Source organism: Dipteris shenzhenensis, chromosome 2 (assembly GCF_047967505.1).
Source record: "Dipteris shenzhenensis isolate YYH24624 ecotype China chromosome 2, Dip_SZ_1.0, whole genome shotgun sequence".
Classification (NCBI taxonomy): Eukaryota; Viridiplantae; Streptophyta; class Polypodiopsida; order Gleicheniales; family Dipteridaceae; genus Dipteris; species Dipteris shenzhenensis.
Window position 1 is genome coordinate 19,101,114 of NC_141597.1, and position 18,380 is coordinate 19,119,493.

Below are 18,380 nucleotides of genomic sequence, written 5' to 3' on the forward strand. Positions count from 1 at the left end.
AAAAGCCTTACAAAGCCTTATCGAGTTCGATGAAAAAAAAGTTTACTTCTAAAAAATTATTAGTACAATGCCTTCTTTGCTTATATTATTTGATCAAACAATCATGCAATCCACATAATGCTCCAACATCGTGCGGGTCCTCCCTTCTATTAGGGTGTTTAGACACCCTAATAGATAGATGCCCAAACCCGCGATGCCCAATCACAAGTCTCCAAAACTTTGACAGGAGGATTCAAACCTGCAACGCCCAATCACAAATCGCTCACTCAGCCTAAACCAAGTAAGCGTTTTCGCATTCTTGCAATAAATGAACTTCTTCTCGTTCTTATTGTGCCCGTTCGGGCGGGCAAGGGCAGTGTGCAACCGCGTGGTCAAAACTTCAAATGTTACTTTGGATATATTAACAAGAAAAACGCCCACGTGGTGAAATATAGTTTCCATGAAAGGTGACATTGTGAACCACAATCAAAGGCAGGCGACCAACTGTCACTTTTCTTCTTCTTCTTCTTCTTCTTCTTCTCTTCTGAGCCTTGCCCAACATCAGACCTGGAGCAGGAGAGACGTTGCCTCCAGGAGCTCGCCATCACCTCACCTGCATCCTCATGTTCGCCCCCACCTGTCGGAACAACAGAGGCCACAGTTCTGATCATCTAGGCGCTGTCCTGCGGCTCAAAAATGATGAATTGCAAGAGTCTTTTGCTGCCTCTTCTAGTAGTGCCACAAGAAGTTCGAGTTCAGGTTTGCTGCCATGGCTGCAAGTGCTTCCTTTTCTTTTCTTTTTCGTCTAATTTTCAGTATTGAGCTTCCTTGAGTGCGTTCCTTCCGGTACAGGGAGCGCAGGAGATACACAGACCGCTTATGGCAGGAGTGGAAAGAACAAAGTTAGTGGCAATGGGTCGGCACAAGGTACTTTGCAACAGCACAAGGTGTCTTGTCAAAATGTAAGAAGAGATGTGCTCGAGGTCTGCCGACCATGCCCTGGTGGAGAATTTGCCACTGTCCGGCGGCATGTGCAAGGCCGGCCTAAGGTCCGGAGGACAAATGAATTCACAATCACCTCAGAAGGGCAGTAGTCATGACATACTTGTAGACCGAACTGCTGAGCTGCAATCAGTTGAGAACTTTATCAGCATCTTGCAAAAGTGTAGGAAAAACAAAAATCTACCTTATGCCAAGCGGGTGCATGCACACATTTGCACTAAGGGGCTGGAAACTCACAGAGCTATCGGGAACTACATTGTGCCAATGTTTGTTGCATGCGGAAGTATGATTGATGCTCAGCAGGTGTTTGACAGGTTGACTCATCGGAATGAGCATTCGTGGACTTCTCTCATTTTAGGCTATGTCCAATGTGGACAAGCTCAGCATGCTCTCAGCCTCTATCAAACAATGCAAGAGGATAGTGTACAACCTAGCATCTACACGCTTACAGCCCTACTGAAAGCTTGTGCTCGGCTGAAAGATGTGGAAAGAGGCCGAGAAATACATGCAAAGATTGATGATCAAGGAGGAAGAGATCTTTTCATTGCCAATGCTTTAGTTGATATGTATTGCAAATGTGGTTCACTTTCAGAGGCTCGTGAAGTCTTTGACAAGCTGCCAATTCGAAATGTTGTGTCCTGGAATACACTCATCGCAGGATATGCTGAACATGGACCTGGCCAGGAAGCGCTGAGCTGTTTTGAACAGATACAAGGGGAGGGCGTTTTCCCAGATGCCATCACGTATACTTCTGTTTTGAAAGCTTGTGGCAGCTTGGGGGCCATAAGCAAGGGACGTGAAATACATACTGAGATTGTACAAAAGGGACTTCAAAACGATCTTTTTATCAGTAGCAGTTTAGTCGACATGTATGCCAAATGCGGCTCACTCTTAGAGGCACGGGAAGTCTTTGAAAAGTTGTGTTTTCGGGATGTTGTGTCATGGAATGCTTTAATTGCAGGATACGCAGAACATGGACCTGGTGAGGAAGTGCTGAAATGTTTTGAACAGATGGAACTGGAGGGCATATCTCCGAATGCTGTCACAGTTGTTTCCATCTTGAAAGGTTGTGGCAGCATGGGAGCCATAAACAAGGGAAGAGAAATACATGTGGACATCACTCGAAAGACACTTGAAAGAGAGCTTTTTGTTGGCAGCGCTTTAGTTGACATGTATGCCAAATGTGGCTCACTTTCAGAGGCACAAGAAGTCTTTTACAAGCTGCCAGCTCGAAATGTTGTGCTGTGGAGCACACTAATTGCAGGATTTGCTGAACACGGGCCCGCTGAGGAAGCATTGATTTGTCTTCAACAGATGCAATTGGAGGGCATCTCTCCAAATGCAGTCACTTTTGTTGGTATCTTGAAATCTTGCGGGAACATGGGAGCCATAAGCGAAGGCCAAGAAATACATGCTGAGATAGCACGAAAGGGATTTGAAAGAGAGATTTTTGTTGGCAACTCTTTGGTCAACATGTACGTCAAATGTGGCTCACTTTCAGAGGCATGGGAAGTCTTTGGCAAGCTACCAGTTCGAGATGTGGTATCGTGGAATGCCCTGATTGCAGGATATACCGAACGTGGACCTGGTCAGGAAGCACTGGCGTGTTTTGAACGGATGCAACTGGAGGGTGTCTCTCCAAATGCTGTTACATTTGTTAGTGTCTTGAAAATTTTTGGCATCATGGGAGCCATAGGCAAGGTCAGTGAAATGCACATTGAGATTGCACACAAGGGATTTGAAAGAGACCTTTTTGTGAGTAGCACTTTGGTCGATCTGTATGCCAATTGTGGTTGGCTCTCAGAGGCACGGGAAACCTTTGACAGACTGCCACTTCGTAATGTTGTAGTATGGAATGCGCTTATTGCAGGATATGCTGAACATGGACCCATTGAAGAAGCGCTGCAATGTTTTGACGAGATGTTACTGGAGGATGTCTTTCCCGATGCAATCACCTTTGCTTGTGTTTTGAAGGCTTGTGGCAGCATGGGAGCTGTGGGCAAGGGGCGAGAAATACATGCTGAGATAAAACAAAAGGGATTTCTAAGGGATCTTTCTGTCTGCAATTCCTTGGTTGACATGTATGCCAGATGTGGTTCACTTTTAGAGGCACGGGAAGTCTTTGACAAGCTGTCAGCTCCAGATGTGGTGTCATGGACTGCAATGATAAAGGGGTATGGCCTAAATAATGAGGGTAACATGGCTGTGCAATGTTTTGAAGACATGCAAGAACAGGGTGTGAAGCTGGATGTTATTATGCTAACATTCGTTCTCACTGCATGCAGCCATACCAACCTGGTATTTAAGGGACAGGAATGTTTCAAAGTCGCGAGAAGACAAAATTGCATTTTGCCATCAATGGAATACTATATTTGTATGATTAATCTTCTTGCAGGCTCAGGACATTTGCATGAGGCAGAGGACTTTCTTGAAACTTTGCAGTGTCCTCCATCTGAAGGCACATGGAGAGCGCTTCTCAATGCCTGCAAATCTCATGGGGAAGCAGAACTAGGACTGAGATGCTTTCAGCAGGTTGCCCTGATGAACACAGAATCTGCTGCTTCATATGTGCTCATGGCAAACATTTATACATCTGCTGGGAGGTGGGATGATGCATATCGAGTTGAGGAGATGAGGAAACATACAATGGTGAAAGACAGCTTGCTATTGGTTGATAGAGGTGCTTGCATGAGTTTGTAATGGATAACAAAGAGTTCAGGTATGAAAAAGGAAGGATATGTGCTAAATCTAAGTCTGCCTTTAGACCTGATTCTTATAATGAGAAGCTTTTTAATGTGGGCGTATAGACAAATGGACCACAAATTACAGGAAGGATAATGCTGCATTTGATGCAAGCTTGGAGGATGTGTAAAGACTCATCACAATGCTGCAAACTTCAGGAATAAATACTGCATTTGACTTAAGCTTGAAGGATGTGTAAAGACTTATAACAATGCTGCATGAAGCTAGATCATGTACATTATTGAAAATGAGGGGGTAATGTGTGCAAGACAAGTGCTGGTTCGATCACTCAACAAGGATGGTCTCTGTTCTTGTAGAGGTATGTTGTGATTTACACAATGCAGACCTGCTGTATTATGACATGATTGTAAAAACAAATGTGATTCTTTTACCATGGAGAGCGCTTCTCAATGCCTGCAAATCTCATGGGGAAGCAGAACTAGGACTGAGATGCTTTCAGCAGGTTGCCCTGATGAACACAGAATCTGCTGCTTCATATGTGCTCATGGCAAACATTTATACATCTGCTGGGAGGTGGGATGATGCATATCGAGTTGAGGAGATGAGGAAACATGCAATGGTGAAAGACAGCTTGCTATTGGTTGATAGAGGTGCTTGCATGAGTTTGTTATGGATAACAAAGAGTTCAGGTATGAAAAAGGAAGGATTTGTGCTAAATCTAAGTCTGCCTTTAGACCTGATTCTTATAATGAGAAGCTTTTTGATGTGGGCGTATAGACAAATGGACCACAAATTACAGGAAGAATAATGCTGCATTTGATGCAAGCTTGGAGGATGTGTAAAGACTCATCACAATGCTGCAAACTTCAGGAATAAATACTGCATTCGACTTAAGCTTGAAGGATGTGTAAAGACTTATCACAATGCTGCATGAAGCTAGATCATGTACATTATTGAAAATGAGGGGGTAATTTGTGCAAGACAAGTGCTGGTTCGATCACTCAACAAGGATGGTCTCTGTTCTTGTAGAGGTATGTTGTGATTTACACAATGCAGACCTGCTGTATTATGACATGATTGTAAAAACAAATGTGATTCTTTTACCAGTGTTGTAGTTTTAGAGAATCGAGCAAAGGGAATTGATTATATATGGGATAGAGAGAACATAATCAAGAGGAAGTCTTAGCCCATCGCTAAGATTTTAAATCTTAAGACACAAACGTCTAAAAGACCAAGCCCTCCTGCTATTCAACAAAAATTGCAGACTCTATTTGCATTAGTTGATATGGAAGGGGAAGGGGGTGAAAAGGAAGAGGGAAGGTCTCATTAAAGTAGGGGAAGAGGGGTGACAAGGAGAAGGGGGGCCATTAACATAAGCAAAGTTTTTTTAGGGGAGGTTGGGTGGGACGTGTTCCATATTCATACTCAAATTCATTAAAGCAATTATCATACTAAGTATCTGTGTTGGAAAATGTGATAAACTATGGACATAGTCACTAAATTACCCTTGGGATAATTTTGGGTTGGGATTAATTAAAATGTAAAAAAGAGTGGTACGAAGACCTTAGGTCCTAGGGTAGGACATTCACAACGCTATGTCATGGATACGGGTTATAGGTTTTAAGGGGCCAGATGATGTGGCAAGGCCCCACATACATCCATCATGGATGAATGGGATGGTTGCCACATGGCACCATTCTATTCTATTGGTCTCGTGTGGCCTTGCCTTATGTCACATATACATTCACTCACCATCTCAGGGTAGCCAATCAGTTCCAAGCATTGTATTAGTGCATGTGTTTGGTAGCATTCTAATCAGGTACACTGTGTCAGTGCACCTCTTAGGATGGGGCTGAAGCTTTGGCTTTTGTGAGAAGCCACTTGGAAGCTTCTCCCTCACCTCCACACCTCCTCGGTGTGCTTTATTTGGGGTTCATTGTGCATTTGCAGTTGACTTGCTGCATTTTCAGTTGTTAGCTTTCAAAATCATAGCTAGTGTTGGCATTTCAGTTTTGCAGCAATTCACGTGTGGATCTATTGCTACCTGTGTGTGGAGGGCACTGTAGTCTAGCAGGCCCTCGTTTTAACTGATAGACAAGAGATGATTAACTCTAACAGCCACATCATGTGGTCCCTTAAAAATCTCTAACCCTATCCAGGACATAACTTTATGGATGCCCTACCCTAGGACTCAAGGTCTACCTATCACTCTTTTTGGCCTGCCCTGCGTTGGCCTTAGTGATCGTTTCCTCGAAAGGGAATGTTGCCCATTTGAACACGTGTCCAGCCGCTTGGTCTGATTGGCTGAGTTGGTGGGGGAGTTCATGTTCCGCCACGTAAGGTGACTACTTGCATGGCTTTCAGTGCATGACTCTTCTGCATTACAAGGCCCTCTTGTGGAAGTGACGGTGATTTCTGCACAAATGGTGGGAATTGTGGACCTTCATCTCCTCCTTTTGTTGGAATGGTCACCTCCCCATCTGTGAGCCCCCAAATGAGGAGTGCATCGGGGGGTGGACCATAGGTGGAATGGCCTGCCACATGGACAGCATCTTGGCTGTCATGTGGGCAGGAGACTCATGGTGGAGAGGGGACTGCCACATGGGCAGCACATGGGCTGCCATGTGGGCAGCACATAGCAAAGGGCAGAGGCTGCCACATGGGCAGCACACAGGCTGCCATGTGGGCAGCTATCAAGGCAGGTAGTCTCAGGGAAGATTTGCCTACATGGCGGACCAGGAGGCAGGGACAATGGATAAGTGTGTGATCTGCAACAGCAGCCTGGCAGAGGTGCAGCATGGTGTGTATGTACGGGCTGGAACAGGCCCCTAACAGAGGCACACAGGAAGCGGAACGGAGTCTGCATGTTTCACAACAATGGGCGCCTGCAAAGGGCAGCACATGGGCTGCAAAAGAGCCATGACAGGGCAGCAATATGCCACACCAGTGGCGGGCTGCCACGTGGCAAGGCAGGCCAGAAAGGGGCAGCCAATGGGCTGCCTACTGGTCGGTTTACAGACCCATTGGTTCAAAAGGAGGGGCCTTGGGCCTCCTCACTCATTCTCTAGAGCAGAATAAGACCTACCCTTGGAGCCTATTCCTGGAGGACCAGGAGAGCAGGAAGAGCTGCAGACTAAGCTTGAAGGGCTGCCTACCTAGGCTGAGTATAGGCAGCAAGGTAGAGAGAACCATTGTGGACAGAGAGTCTACTGCACTCGAGGTGGAGCACGCGGGCTTAGTGTTCTAGAGATATCCGGCAGATAGTAGAAGTACCTTGTGGTAAGATCAAAGGACCACGCTGTGGTGGGACTTTGGATCTCTCTCTTTTGTGTTGTGTCCATAGCTTTGGACGGAAATATATTCTTTTGGTGGTTTCTATATCTGGCTGGATCATTGTCTATTTACTGGTCTGGCACATCAATTTCATGCACATAAGTTTAAGAAGTTTGTGATTCCACTCCCCACACACAATGTGTGAGCTCCTGGGCTATTCTATCAGTCTTCCGTTGTGCGTACCCTCTGTTGGTCGATTTCTAACATGGTATCATAGCCAAAGTAGGAGGCTCACAAGTGTGGGAGCTTGAAGGCAGGGACCTTGCTGAAGGACGACCTTGATTCAGAGGCTTTTGGGAATCGACTTCCACGACTGGAGGACAGTGCCCTTGCGAGAAGGAGGGTGACTCAGGTTCAATCAGGTGCATACAAACTTCTAGTCTACAGAAGGTTGAGTTTGTTCGACTTTGCTGTGTGTTAAGTAGTAGAGATGTCGATTTCAGAAGCCTCTTCAGCCCCTTCTCTCCCTTCCTCTTGCCCCAGATTTCTTTCTTTCACCTTTTCTAACTTTGGAGAGTCTGGGAAACTGGATGGGACAAATAATTCTATTTGGAAGGTTGAAGATCCGGAGTCGTTTAGTGGCTCGGAAGCTGTGGAAACTGACAACGGGAGTGGAGGCGAAGCCAAAGGATATGGTGGACAACAAGGGGGGGATACTCATACCAGTAGATGGAGAGGAGCTCGAAGCTTGGGAAGATAGAGATGCCCATGCCCTGGCATTGATCATAGGGACTACAGCAGAGTTTGTCCTGCAGGCTCAAGGAAGCGGAAGGAGGTACAAACGTGGAGCAGAACGCTGAAAGCCATCACATCAACAACTAACAAATGAAAGTACAAAGTACAAAATAAAGGGGAACCCTAGGACAGTGTCCTAGTGGTACCACTAGTACTAGGTGTCATAAGACACTAAAAATACTAGGTGACCTAAGTGCCAATAATTAAAGCTACATGGCACATACCAGGGCCTAGAGGGCATCAATACGACAGGGAGATGATGGCCTACAAACACCCCTCCATGGTATGGGCTGAAGTATTCTCATAACGTCTCAGAATACCTAGTATTTTGTGGTCATGGTGGCACATATTCATCCCAAGGGATATAGCCACCTATGAATGTACAAGGTAGCCAGATCATGTAACAAAGGGAACCAAGTGTAAAGCCTGTCGAAAGACTTCAAACTTGGGACGAGGAAGTGCCTTCGTAAAAAGATCTGCTATGTTGTCCTCTGTGGGAAGGTAGGACAACTCTATGTCTCCTACTGACAACCGCTCTCGAACATAATGATAGTGAACCTCAATGTGCTTGGTACACGCATGAAACACTGGATTATGCGCAATAGCCAAAGCACTCTGGTTGTCAGTGTATACCATCTGGCGGATACCAAGATCTTCAAGTAACTGTCGAAGCCAGACACACTCTCCTATAGCGGTGAAGGCTGCCTTGTACTCAGCCTCACAGCTGGATGTGGCAACTGTTGGTTGCTTCTTGCTGAGCCAAGAGATACATGAACTGCCAAACAAAAAACAGTTGCCGGTATGTGACACTCTGGTGTCGGAACAGCCTGCCCAGTCACTATCCGTGTAAGCATGCATGGTAAGTGAACCCTGATCACCATAGAAGAGGGCTAAATCCTGACTGCCACTGAGATATCTAAAGACTCTCTTTGCTGCCTGCCAATGTTCATGTGCATGAACCTGCTAAGCTAGGATACTGCATACTGTAAGTCAGGTTTGGTGTGGCACAAGTAAATGCGACATCCAACAACTTGCTGGTAAAGAGTGATATCACATGGTGGGCTCCCATCATGAGCTGAAAATTTGAAGCCAAGGTCCACAGGAGTAGAGATTGGCTTGCAATCCTCAAACTGAAAATGATCAAGGAGCTGTCCAATATAGTTGGACTGTGTCATTATAATACCCCCTCAACATGAGCAAACTGAATGCCCAAATAATAGTGCAACTGTCCCATGTCTGACATTTCATAAGCTTGCTGCAAACCAGCCTTGAAAGCTGCAATATGCTGAGTATCAGGGCCTGTGATCAGCATGTCATCCACATATAAAATCAGCACTAAAAAATCAGATTCACTCCCACAGACATAAAGAGTGGGCTTTGTTGGGCTATTCTGAAAACCAAGGGACAGTAAGTGTGCATGAATTTTAGCATACCATGCCCTGGGTGCCTGTTTCAAACCATAAAGGGCTTTTCTCAGCTGGCATACCTTGTTTTCAGAGCCAACAACCTCAAAGCCAGGAGGTTGTGTCACATAAACTTCTTCCTGTAGATCCCCATGAAGAAAGGCAGTCTTGATGTCAAGCTGGTGCACTTACCAATGGTGATGGGCTGCAATGGCAATGACACATCTGATAGTAGTAATCCTGGAAGTGGGAGCAAAGGTCTCCTCAAAGTCAATGCCTTGTTGTTGGGCATACCCTTTTGCAACAAGACGGGCTTTGTGTCGATCTATGCTGCCATCAAATTTCTTTTTTAATTTGTAGACCCACCGAGTACCAATGGCATGCTTGTCAGGAGGTAGATCTACTAATTCCCATGTGTCATTTTTGGCAATAGATTGCAGCTCAGCTCTCATTGCATCCATCCACTCTTTGCTTTCAAATGCATCTTTATGGCACAAAGGCTCTTCATTGGAAGCTGTAGCAAGGAGTAAAAACTCAAGAAAGTGACCATGCATCTGTCTATTCCCTGATCTTGTCCGGGCAGCAAGAGGTTGATCTTGTTTGCTGTCCCTCAATGTGTCAAGAAGCCATCTGGGAACTTGCCTTTGCTGTCTATTGATGGCTCTTTCTTCAATCGCTGCATCATGAATATTGGGATCATTTTGTGCTGGAAGAGGAACCTGCAAATCAGCATGGGTTGCTGGCTGATCATTGCTTGTTGGAGGGCCTGCAGGAGGCTCATGTTGCTGGTCAAAGTCCCCCCCTGAGGGAAGAAGAGGTAACCAAGAGTCAAAGGCATCAAACATGTCAACTTCTGGCTTAGCTTTGCAGTCCACAAGAGGAGAAGCTGAATGTTCAGCAAAGATTACACCTCTACTGACAATAATCTTCCCAGTATTTGGTTGGTACAACCGATATCCTCTGCTCTCCTGGCTGTAACCAATAAATATGCATTTGATTGCCTTATCATCAAGCTTATGTCTCAGCTGAGATGGTACATGGACATATGCAAGAGACCCAAAAACTCTCATGTGTGAAAGTGAAGGCTTCTTGCCTTTCCATGCTTCATAAGGTGTACCAGTCCTCAATGCCCTTGTAGGTGATCTATTCAGCACATAGTTAGCACACATCACTGCATCAAGCCAAAATTTATTGGGCAAGGACTTGGCCCATCTGGCCATCTCCATAGTGGACCTGCTCTTTCTTTCAGGAACAAGATTATGCTGAGGAGTGTAAGGAGTAGTGCATGAGTGAACAATGCCCCGTGAAGCCAAAAATGCATCAAACTCCTTCGACATATACTCTCCCCCCCTATCTGTGTTGAGGGTGACAAGCTTGCATCCTGATTCATTCTCAACCATATTCAGCCACCTCTGAAAGCATGAGAACACTTCTTGGCTTTTAAAGCATATACCCAGCAATATCTTGTGAAGTCATCAATTAGAGTCATGAAATATTTGTACCCACCAATGGCATTTGTCCTCATTGGGCCAGAAACATCACTGTGCACTAGCTGCAATTTCCTTTGTGAGAATTTTGGACAATCTTTTTGAAAAGGAAACCAATGCATCTTACCCAAAAGACAACCCTCACACACATTTGGAAACTGTGTGAGTTTGAGGTACATCATTTGCCATGCCCTGTGAATGTAACTTGGCAAGAGCTCTATAATTTAGATGACCCATTCTCTCATGCCAAAGATGAGTTTCAGCAAGCTGTGAATCTGAAATAGCAAATGCTTCAATAGAAAGCGCAGCTGAGTGATAATCAAGGTGATAAAGCTCCTTTTTCAAAGTGCTAATGAGAACTATGTCATTGTCATCACGAAGATCATATACTAGGCATCTGCATCCATAAAAAATCACTCTGATACCTGAAGTGGCAATTGCTGAAATTGAAATCAAGTTTACTTCAATTCCAGGCACAAAAAGAACATTTGTCAAAGTGACAAGATGGCTTGAAATGGATGTGAGCTACACATCTCCAATTCCTTTTATAGCATAGGAAGCATTATTAGCACATGTGACAGTCCCCCCTTGAGGTGCATTAGCCAAGGGATGAAACTACTGTCTGCAAGAGGTTACGTGCTTGGAAGCACCACTATCAAAATACCAAGACTGAGCATCATTAGCAGAAAAGAATGCATCAACAATGGAAAGCCCATGCCCAATCATCCTGGAGAGCATGTGCGTGTGAGGCATCTGCTGGCTCATGAGATTCAATTGCATGTGAGGCATTTACTGTCAATCCTGCTTTCTTCTTCTCCGAAGCAATACGCTTCCTGCATTCTGAGATTTCATGCCTGGCTAGTGACAATAGTTGCATCTTTTCTTCTTTGACTTTATCTGCTGTATTTTGATATACATTGGAGGAATTGCCACTGTTAGGCGCATATTTAGGCTTGCCCATAGGCTTGGAAGCCTTGCCTTTCCTTTCTGCTGTGAAGCAAATGCATGATTAGGAATAGTAGCTTGCCTATTAGCACGACTTTGCTCTTCCTGCAAAAGCAAAGTGACTAACTAATCAAATGAATAGTGATCAGGATTTCCATTGGCTACAAGTGTAAGGGTTGTAGCAAACCCTTGATATGTGTCTGGTAGTCCATTTAATGTAGTGCTAACAAGCTGAGAATTAGGCACCACTTCATCAATATTTGCAAGTTGCTCCATGAGGTCCGTGACCTTTGTTAAATATGTATCCATTGAGTCTCTTTCCTGCATGCTGAGTTCTTGCAATTGTCTTCTCAAATACGCAACCCGTGCCTCATTGTGAACTTGATAAAGAGAAGCTAGCTTATCCCAAGCATCCTTTGCTGTCCTGCATGACCAGATTTTGTGGAATAATGATTCTCTTGCATGATAAGGCAATACATGAGTGCATTTGCATCTCTGGAGTCCCATCTGATCTGATCCTGAGTAGTAGTAGTAGTGACAGGAGTACTAGAGGAAGAAGAGTTGGGAAGATTCCCCCTGGAGGAGTGCCAGCAGAGTAGGGGCAGCCACTTGAGCATTCACTGGCCTCAAATCAATACCTGAAACAATATTCCAAAAGTTTCTTGCAACTAGGATATGCTTCATAAGGTAGGATCACATAGGAGAGTTGGTGCCATCCAACTTATCATCTTCACAGAGAACGCCAAACAAATCATTATTGTTGCTAGCCATTGTAAAAAGCATAAGTAAAATTGCACTGACCAAGTAATGCAAAAGTAGCCTCAAGGCTTTTAACTGCAAATGTGACCAAATGAGATCACTGCAAATAGAAGCTAAGGCAAAAACCCCACAATCTGAAAGGGCAAAATGGTCAAAAAGAGGGCAAATATGGAAAAGCCCCAAATTAAGTTGCGTGACCAAATGTCCTGCAATGTCTTGCAATTTCTTGTCAATTTCATTGAAAACCGCCAATTTCAAATCAAAGAAGGTAAATGTCATTGCTATTTGAGCAAATGTGGCAAAATAACCTGCAAATCTGAGAATATCTTGCAATCTGACTGCAATGTCTTGTAAAAATGCCAAAATAGACCAATCTGACTGCTAAAGATAGCAAATGTCAGATTCTCTCACTCAAATTGAGAGAAAAAGTACCTGCAAATCTTCCAAAGGCCTTGTCCTTGGCAAAATTGAAGCTCAATGTAAAAAGCCCCAATTTCTAAAGGGGCAAATTGCAGCAAAAGAAGCCAAATTAAGGAAAAGGCCCAAAAAATAAATTGCTGCAAATTGACAATTTGACGTCAAAGCACTCAAAAGCCCTAATTTTGTCGATGAAATTGAGCCAACAAATGGCAAATATTGCAAAAGCCCAAAAAATGTGACCGAAGGAGCAAATGTCACTGCAAAACCTGCAAATGTGACACGAGCCTCAAATTTCATTGTCCTGATAATATAACTACAAACCTGCAAATTTGAGCCAATGGGGTGCAAAGGTGAACGAAGAATTTTGCAAGTTGTACTGCCCCACGCAAGTTGTGCGGATGAATGCCCAATGTAGGCTCAAGGCAACGGAAGGAGGTACAAACGTGGAGCAGAACGCTGGAAGCCGTCACATCAACAACTAACCAATGAAAGTACAAAGTACAAAATAAAGGAAAACCCTAGGATAGTGTCCTAGTGATACCACTAGTACTAGGTGTCATAAGACACTAAAAGTACTAGGTGACCTAAGTGCCAATAACTAAAGCTACATGGCACATACCAGGGCCCAGAGGGCATCAATATGACATGGAGATGATGGCCTACATGTGCTTCCTCGGACCTAGATAGCGGACACGTCAGTAGAGGCGTGGTCCATTCTGAAGGATCTGCACGAGACAAATAACACATCTTGGATCTTGCTTCTTCAGCATCAGCTCTACAACCTGGATATGAATGAGGGAGATTCGGTATATGACCACTTGACGAAGGTCAAGGTGGTGAGGGATCAACTAGCATCGGTTGGTCAAAAGGTGGACTCCTGCCAGTTGGCCTTGATGGTATTGAGGAGGCTACCACGGAGTTTCAGAAGCTTCGTTACAACTGTGACAGCAGGATAGAGGACCAAACCTCTGACTTTTGAGGAGTTGGGTCCATTACTGCTCCACTAAGAAGCTAGGGAGAAGCTCTATAACAACGACAAATATGACAAGGCGTTGTTGGCAAAGGGAAGGGCAAGCCTAACGGTGGCAAGTCCCGAGAGGGATGACTCTGATGACGAGAACACTTCCAAGACGAAGAAGCAGAAGAAGTGCTTCTATTGTGACATGCCAGGCCATTTTGCAAAGGATTGCAAAAAGAAGGCGGCGGATCAAACAAACAAGGAGCCCGACTCAGATTCAGAGGGACACAAAAGCCAAAGCTAATGTGGTAACGAAGAACTATTCTTGGTGACATCTCCGTGTGTTACTGAGGTCAGATATGCTGACCTAGAAGCCACAATGAAGATGTCTGACATCTTAATGTGGGTTGACGAGGAGTCAGAAACCTTTGTGAAGGTGAAGGATAGCATGGAGTGCTTGGGATCTTTCAGGCGCGTGGTTGTTGATACTGACATGAGGGTGGATACCATGGAGTGCCCTAGGATTTCATGCACAGGTGGTTGCTATCATTTAGAAGGGGGTAGTACAGGATTGCAATGGTTACTGGTATGTGCCTCGATGAGGTGCATGGTTTTCTTTCAGAGCAAGCACACAGGCAGTACGACGATCTGGTATGTACTTGATGTTCTTGATTTGAGCCTTTATAGCATGTTGTGGAGAGAATCTTCTCTTCATTTGTCTTAGGTAATGCGAGATTGGAAGGAATTGGCCTTCTTCGAAGGCAGAATGGGAAGTGTGGGTGCTTCTTCAAATCTCGGACACAGATTGTTGGAAGGTGATGGACAAGGTGTACTGAAGCCAGAAGAGTACCTGCTTGAGAGCTTAGTGAGAGTTCGTGGTCTAGGTTATCTGGAGATATTCTTTTGTTGCAGACCTTGCCAAAGGAAGGACGGGTTGAAACAGACCCATGGTGCCTGGAAGACTCCAGGTTGTTCACTCATTATTAGGGCGACAGCTGGAAGATCGTGGCGTCTAGATTGCTCAAGTCCAAAGGCGGGAATGTGATTGAAGGTGGTGGTGCCAGGAGGTGGTACGAGAGGTGGACCCGTGTACCAGGATGGTGTGAGGAAGCGGAACCAGACCTAGTGGAGCAGGAGCCACTGGATGAAAAGCCAAGAAAAGATTTATACATCGAAATGTTCCAGAGGACTACGACCGGGGAGTTACTGGAGCATCGTCATCGACGTGTTGGCATTGGGCCTGGATGTGTCGGTGAGAGGGGGTGTTGGAATGGTCACCTCTCCATCTGTGAGCCCCCCCAAATGAGGAGTGCATCAGGACCATAGGTGGAATGGCCTGCCACATGGACAGCATCTTGGCTGTCATGTGGGCAGGAGACTCATGGTGGAGAGGGGGCTGCCACATGGGCAGCACCTAACAGGGAAAGGGCTGAAGGGGCTGCCACATGGGCTGCCATGTGGGCATCACACAGCAAAGGGAAGAGGCTGCCACATGGGCAGCACACAGGCTGCCATGTGGGCAGCTATTAAGGCAGGTACATGGCGGGCCAAGAGGCGGCGACTATGGACAAGTATGTGCCCTGCAACAGCAGCCTGGCAGAGGCACAGCATGGCGTGTATGTACGGGCTGGAACAGGCCCACAGGAGGCGGAACAGAGTCTGCATGTGGCGCGCCTGCAAAGGGCAGCACATGGGCTGCAAAAGAGCCGCGACAGGGAAGCAATATGGCTACAAAAGTGGCAGGCTGCCATGTGGCAAGACGGGCCAGAAAAGGGCACCCAATGGGCTGCCCACTGGTCGGTTTACAGACCCATTGGGTCGGTGGGTAGGGGCAGTTTGGGTCAGCCCAAATCTCCCTACCAGGTTGGTTCATATGGAGGGTCTTGGGCACTATAAAAGGAGGGGCCTTGGGCCTCCTCACTCATTCTCTGGAGCAGCAAAAGACAAGCAGCAAGGAGCAGCATAAGACCTACTCTTGGAGCCTATTCCTGGAGGACCAGGAGAGCAGGAAGAGCTGCAGACTAAGCTTGAAGGGCTGCCTACCTAGGCTGAGTACAGGCAGCAAGGTAGAGAGAACCATTCTAGACAGTCTCTACTGCGCTCGAGGTGGAGCACGTGGGCTTAGTGTTCTCGAGATATCCAGCAGATAGTAGAGGTACCTTGTGGTAAGATCAAAGGACCATGCTGTGGTGGGACTTTGGATCTCTCTCTTTTGTGTTGTGTCCATAGCTTTGGACGGAAATATATTCTTTTGGTGGTTTCTATATCTGGCTGGATCATTGTCTATTTACTAGTCTGGCACATCAATTTCATGCACATAAGTTTAAGAAGTTTGTGATTCCACTCCCCACACACTGTGTGAACTCCTGGGCTATTCTATCAGTCTTCCGTTGTGCGTACCCTCTGTTGGTCGATTTCTAACACCTTTGATATCGCTCTTTCTTTGTTTGGGCTTGTGTAGGTCTTTAACAGGGAAGCTCCAATGTTGCACTCCTCCTATGCTTTTGAATCATTTGCTTCGTAGTTGTGAGCACGTTCTTTGCTCTTCGATTGTTTCCTTAATACCATGGCTGAATGTCAACTCGCTCTCACGGGACTCATGAGTGCATGGACACTGACAGCAACAGCTTCGGTCGAGGTTCTATCTTCCAAGTCTATTCGTTCTCGAGATTCTAGCTTTCATTTCCTATCTTCTCGTGTATGTGCAGGATGAGAAGGCGTTGCGGAAAGGAGGTTAACTGTTTCGTTGATGAAGTAAAAGAGACTGTGGACACCGACAAATGGTATATGCTCGCTCTCCGTCTGTTTCTTCTGTGTGCATGGATGAGGCTGTCCTGCATCATAATATAATTGGTCTATGCTTGCAGAAAGCTGTGCTGGAGGACGCTGATGCCACAGAAGGGAGGTGTTGGAGGACAGTCTGCATGTTTGAGTTCACATCTCCTTCAACGTCATCCTGCTAAACCATTCAGAGAAAGCATGTTGATGAAGCATTCAGCTATAAACAAGAGTGCTATGAGGTCTGCCTTCAGGTTCTGTGCTGAAGGTTTGTGCTCAAGAGGTATTGGTAAAAGGCCGAACGACAGTTCTCTATGTGGTCTACTCAAGGGTTTCTGCTTCATATTGGACGGAACTGCAGGATATATACTTCATGCAGGGAATAAGGATTGTCTTTCGAAGAAATTTAAGCCTGATTGTGTTTGTAGATTCAATTCTCTTGCTTGATTTAGGGGGGAGGCACTGCCTGGGACGTGCTGAGTTGCATATAGTCGCATGCTCTCCAATTTGTGTTTTCGTTGATTTATTCATTCAGCAACCCTTCCTGCAACACCCAGCTTTATTTTGTTTTCCTCTTGCCATCTTCATCTGTTGTTGCCTCTCCTCCTCTCCACCCTTTTCACAGACACTCCACTCTCTGTCACTCAATCTCTTTCTCTGATTACTCTTTTCATCGTGTGTAGAAGACCTTACCTACTCCCATTTTATTACGGTAGGCAGCCTTAAGAGGTGTTTTTGTTTCTTGAGCCCTGCTTCATCCACGTGTCATCATATGTATCGTTGATCTTGAGTCCTCCTTCATCCAGTGTCATCATCTGTATCGTTGATGTAGATCTCTATATTTGAAAGTTTTATGGCTTTTGGGTAACGTATTGACATAGTGAAAGGTCTAGATTTATAGCTTCTTTGCCTTTTGCTAATGTATTAATATAGCGGTCTTCATTTATAGCTTTTGGTCACTTATTAAAAAAACTTAGGTGCTAACTTCTCTTTAGGAATTTGTTGCGCAAGGCTGACGAGTACGTCCATCTCCAGGTATTTTGCTTTTGTCCCACTCAAAGTTGCCTTCGTTTTTTGTTCGTTTGAGATCACGTGCACGGGATTTATCTTCGCCTTTTTCTTCTTCTTCTTCTCGACTGTGGCTGCAGCACCCTCCTCCTCCTCCTCCACCTCGTCCTCTAACTACCCATCGTGTGAGCCATCAATCTGTAGATGCTCACAGCAGGCACGGAGAAGCTCCCCCATCCGTGACCCTATCAGTTACACCACATTATTCCTCAAGGCAGATGTGGATCCTCCACCCAAACCTTGCACGTTCGCTTCCGTTTTGGCCTTTTTGATCGTCCTCGCTTTTGTGGCCCTACAGTTTATCTTACCAATGACGCATGTGCGTCACCCCTTTGATCCTCATCGCCTGTCGCGGCTCCATTGCCCGCACAGGATTTATGTCGTGCATTTCCCACCTTGGGCCCCTCCGCCCTGTTGCATCGCTAATTCCCCTCCATCGTGATGTTGCACAGAGGATCCTCTCCTCTGCCTCTGGCCTCGTTCCGAAGATGCATATTTGTAGTTCAACTGATGCCCCTCCCTACACTTATCAATCACCCATGATTCCTGACAAGCCTGTCCGTCGTCTACTATGTCATCTATCTTTGAGAAAGCATCCAGCGGGACTTGAGACTGAGGAGTGCCACAGATATCACATATTTCATCTGCTTCCTTGTTGAGAAGCGATAGAGCGATGAGCTTTGAGGGAGAAAACTTGCATACGTTCTCCTTGTTGACGGCGTTCGTATCACTTTTATCCAATTGCTCACGCTTTACGGAATCCGAGTTTTGTTCGGTTCTCCCTCTTTTTTTGGGCCTTCCGGCAGGCAG

At 45.6% G+C, this 18,380-nt stretch overlaps 1 protein-coding gene and 1 long non-coding RNA gene across 2 annotated transcripts; both read left to right on the forward strand.

Annotated features, from left to right (window-relative positions):
• The first annotated feature begins 379 nt into the window (after nt 1-379).
• On the forward strand, nt 380-3,972 carry LOC147904437 (pentatricopeptide repeat-containing protein At2g39620-like). The gene is made up of 2 exons (XM_087386428.1): nt 380-738; nt 832-3,972. Exon 2 carries the CDS (start codon nt 952-954, stop codon nt 3,679-3,681), a length of 2,730 nt encoding a protein of 909 aa, XP_087242554.1. The 5' UTR covers nt 380-738; nt 832-951; the 3' UTR covers nt 3,682-3,972.
• A 472-nt stretch (nt 3,973-4,444) lies between these two features.
• On the forward strand, nt 4,445-16,771 carry LOC147904438 (uncharacterized). The gene is made up of 3 exons (XR_015542119.1): nt 4,445-4,715; nt 16,433-16,507; nt 16,592-16,771. It is a non-coding gene; the product is annotated as an uncharacterized LOC147904438 (long non-coding RNA).
• Nucleotides 16,772-18,380: the final 1,609 nt, after the last annotated feature.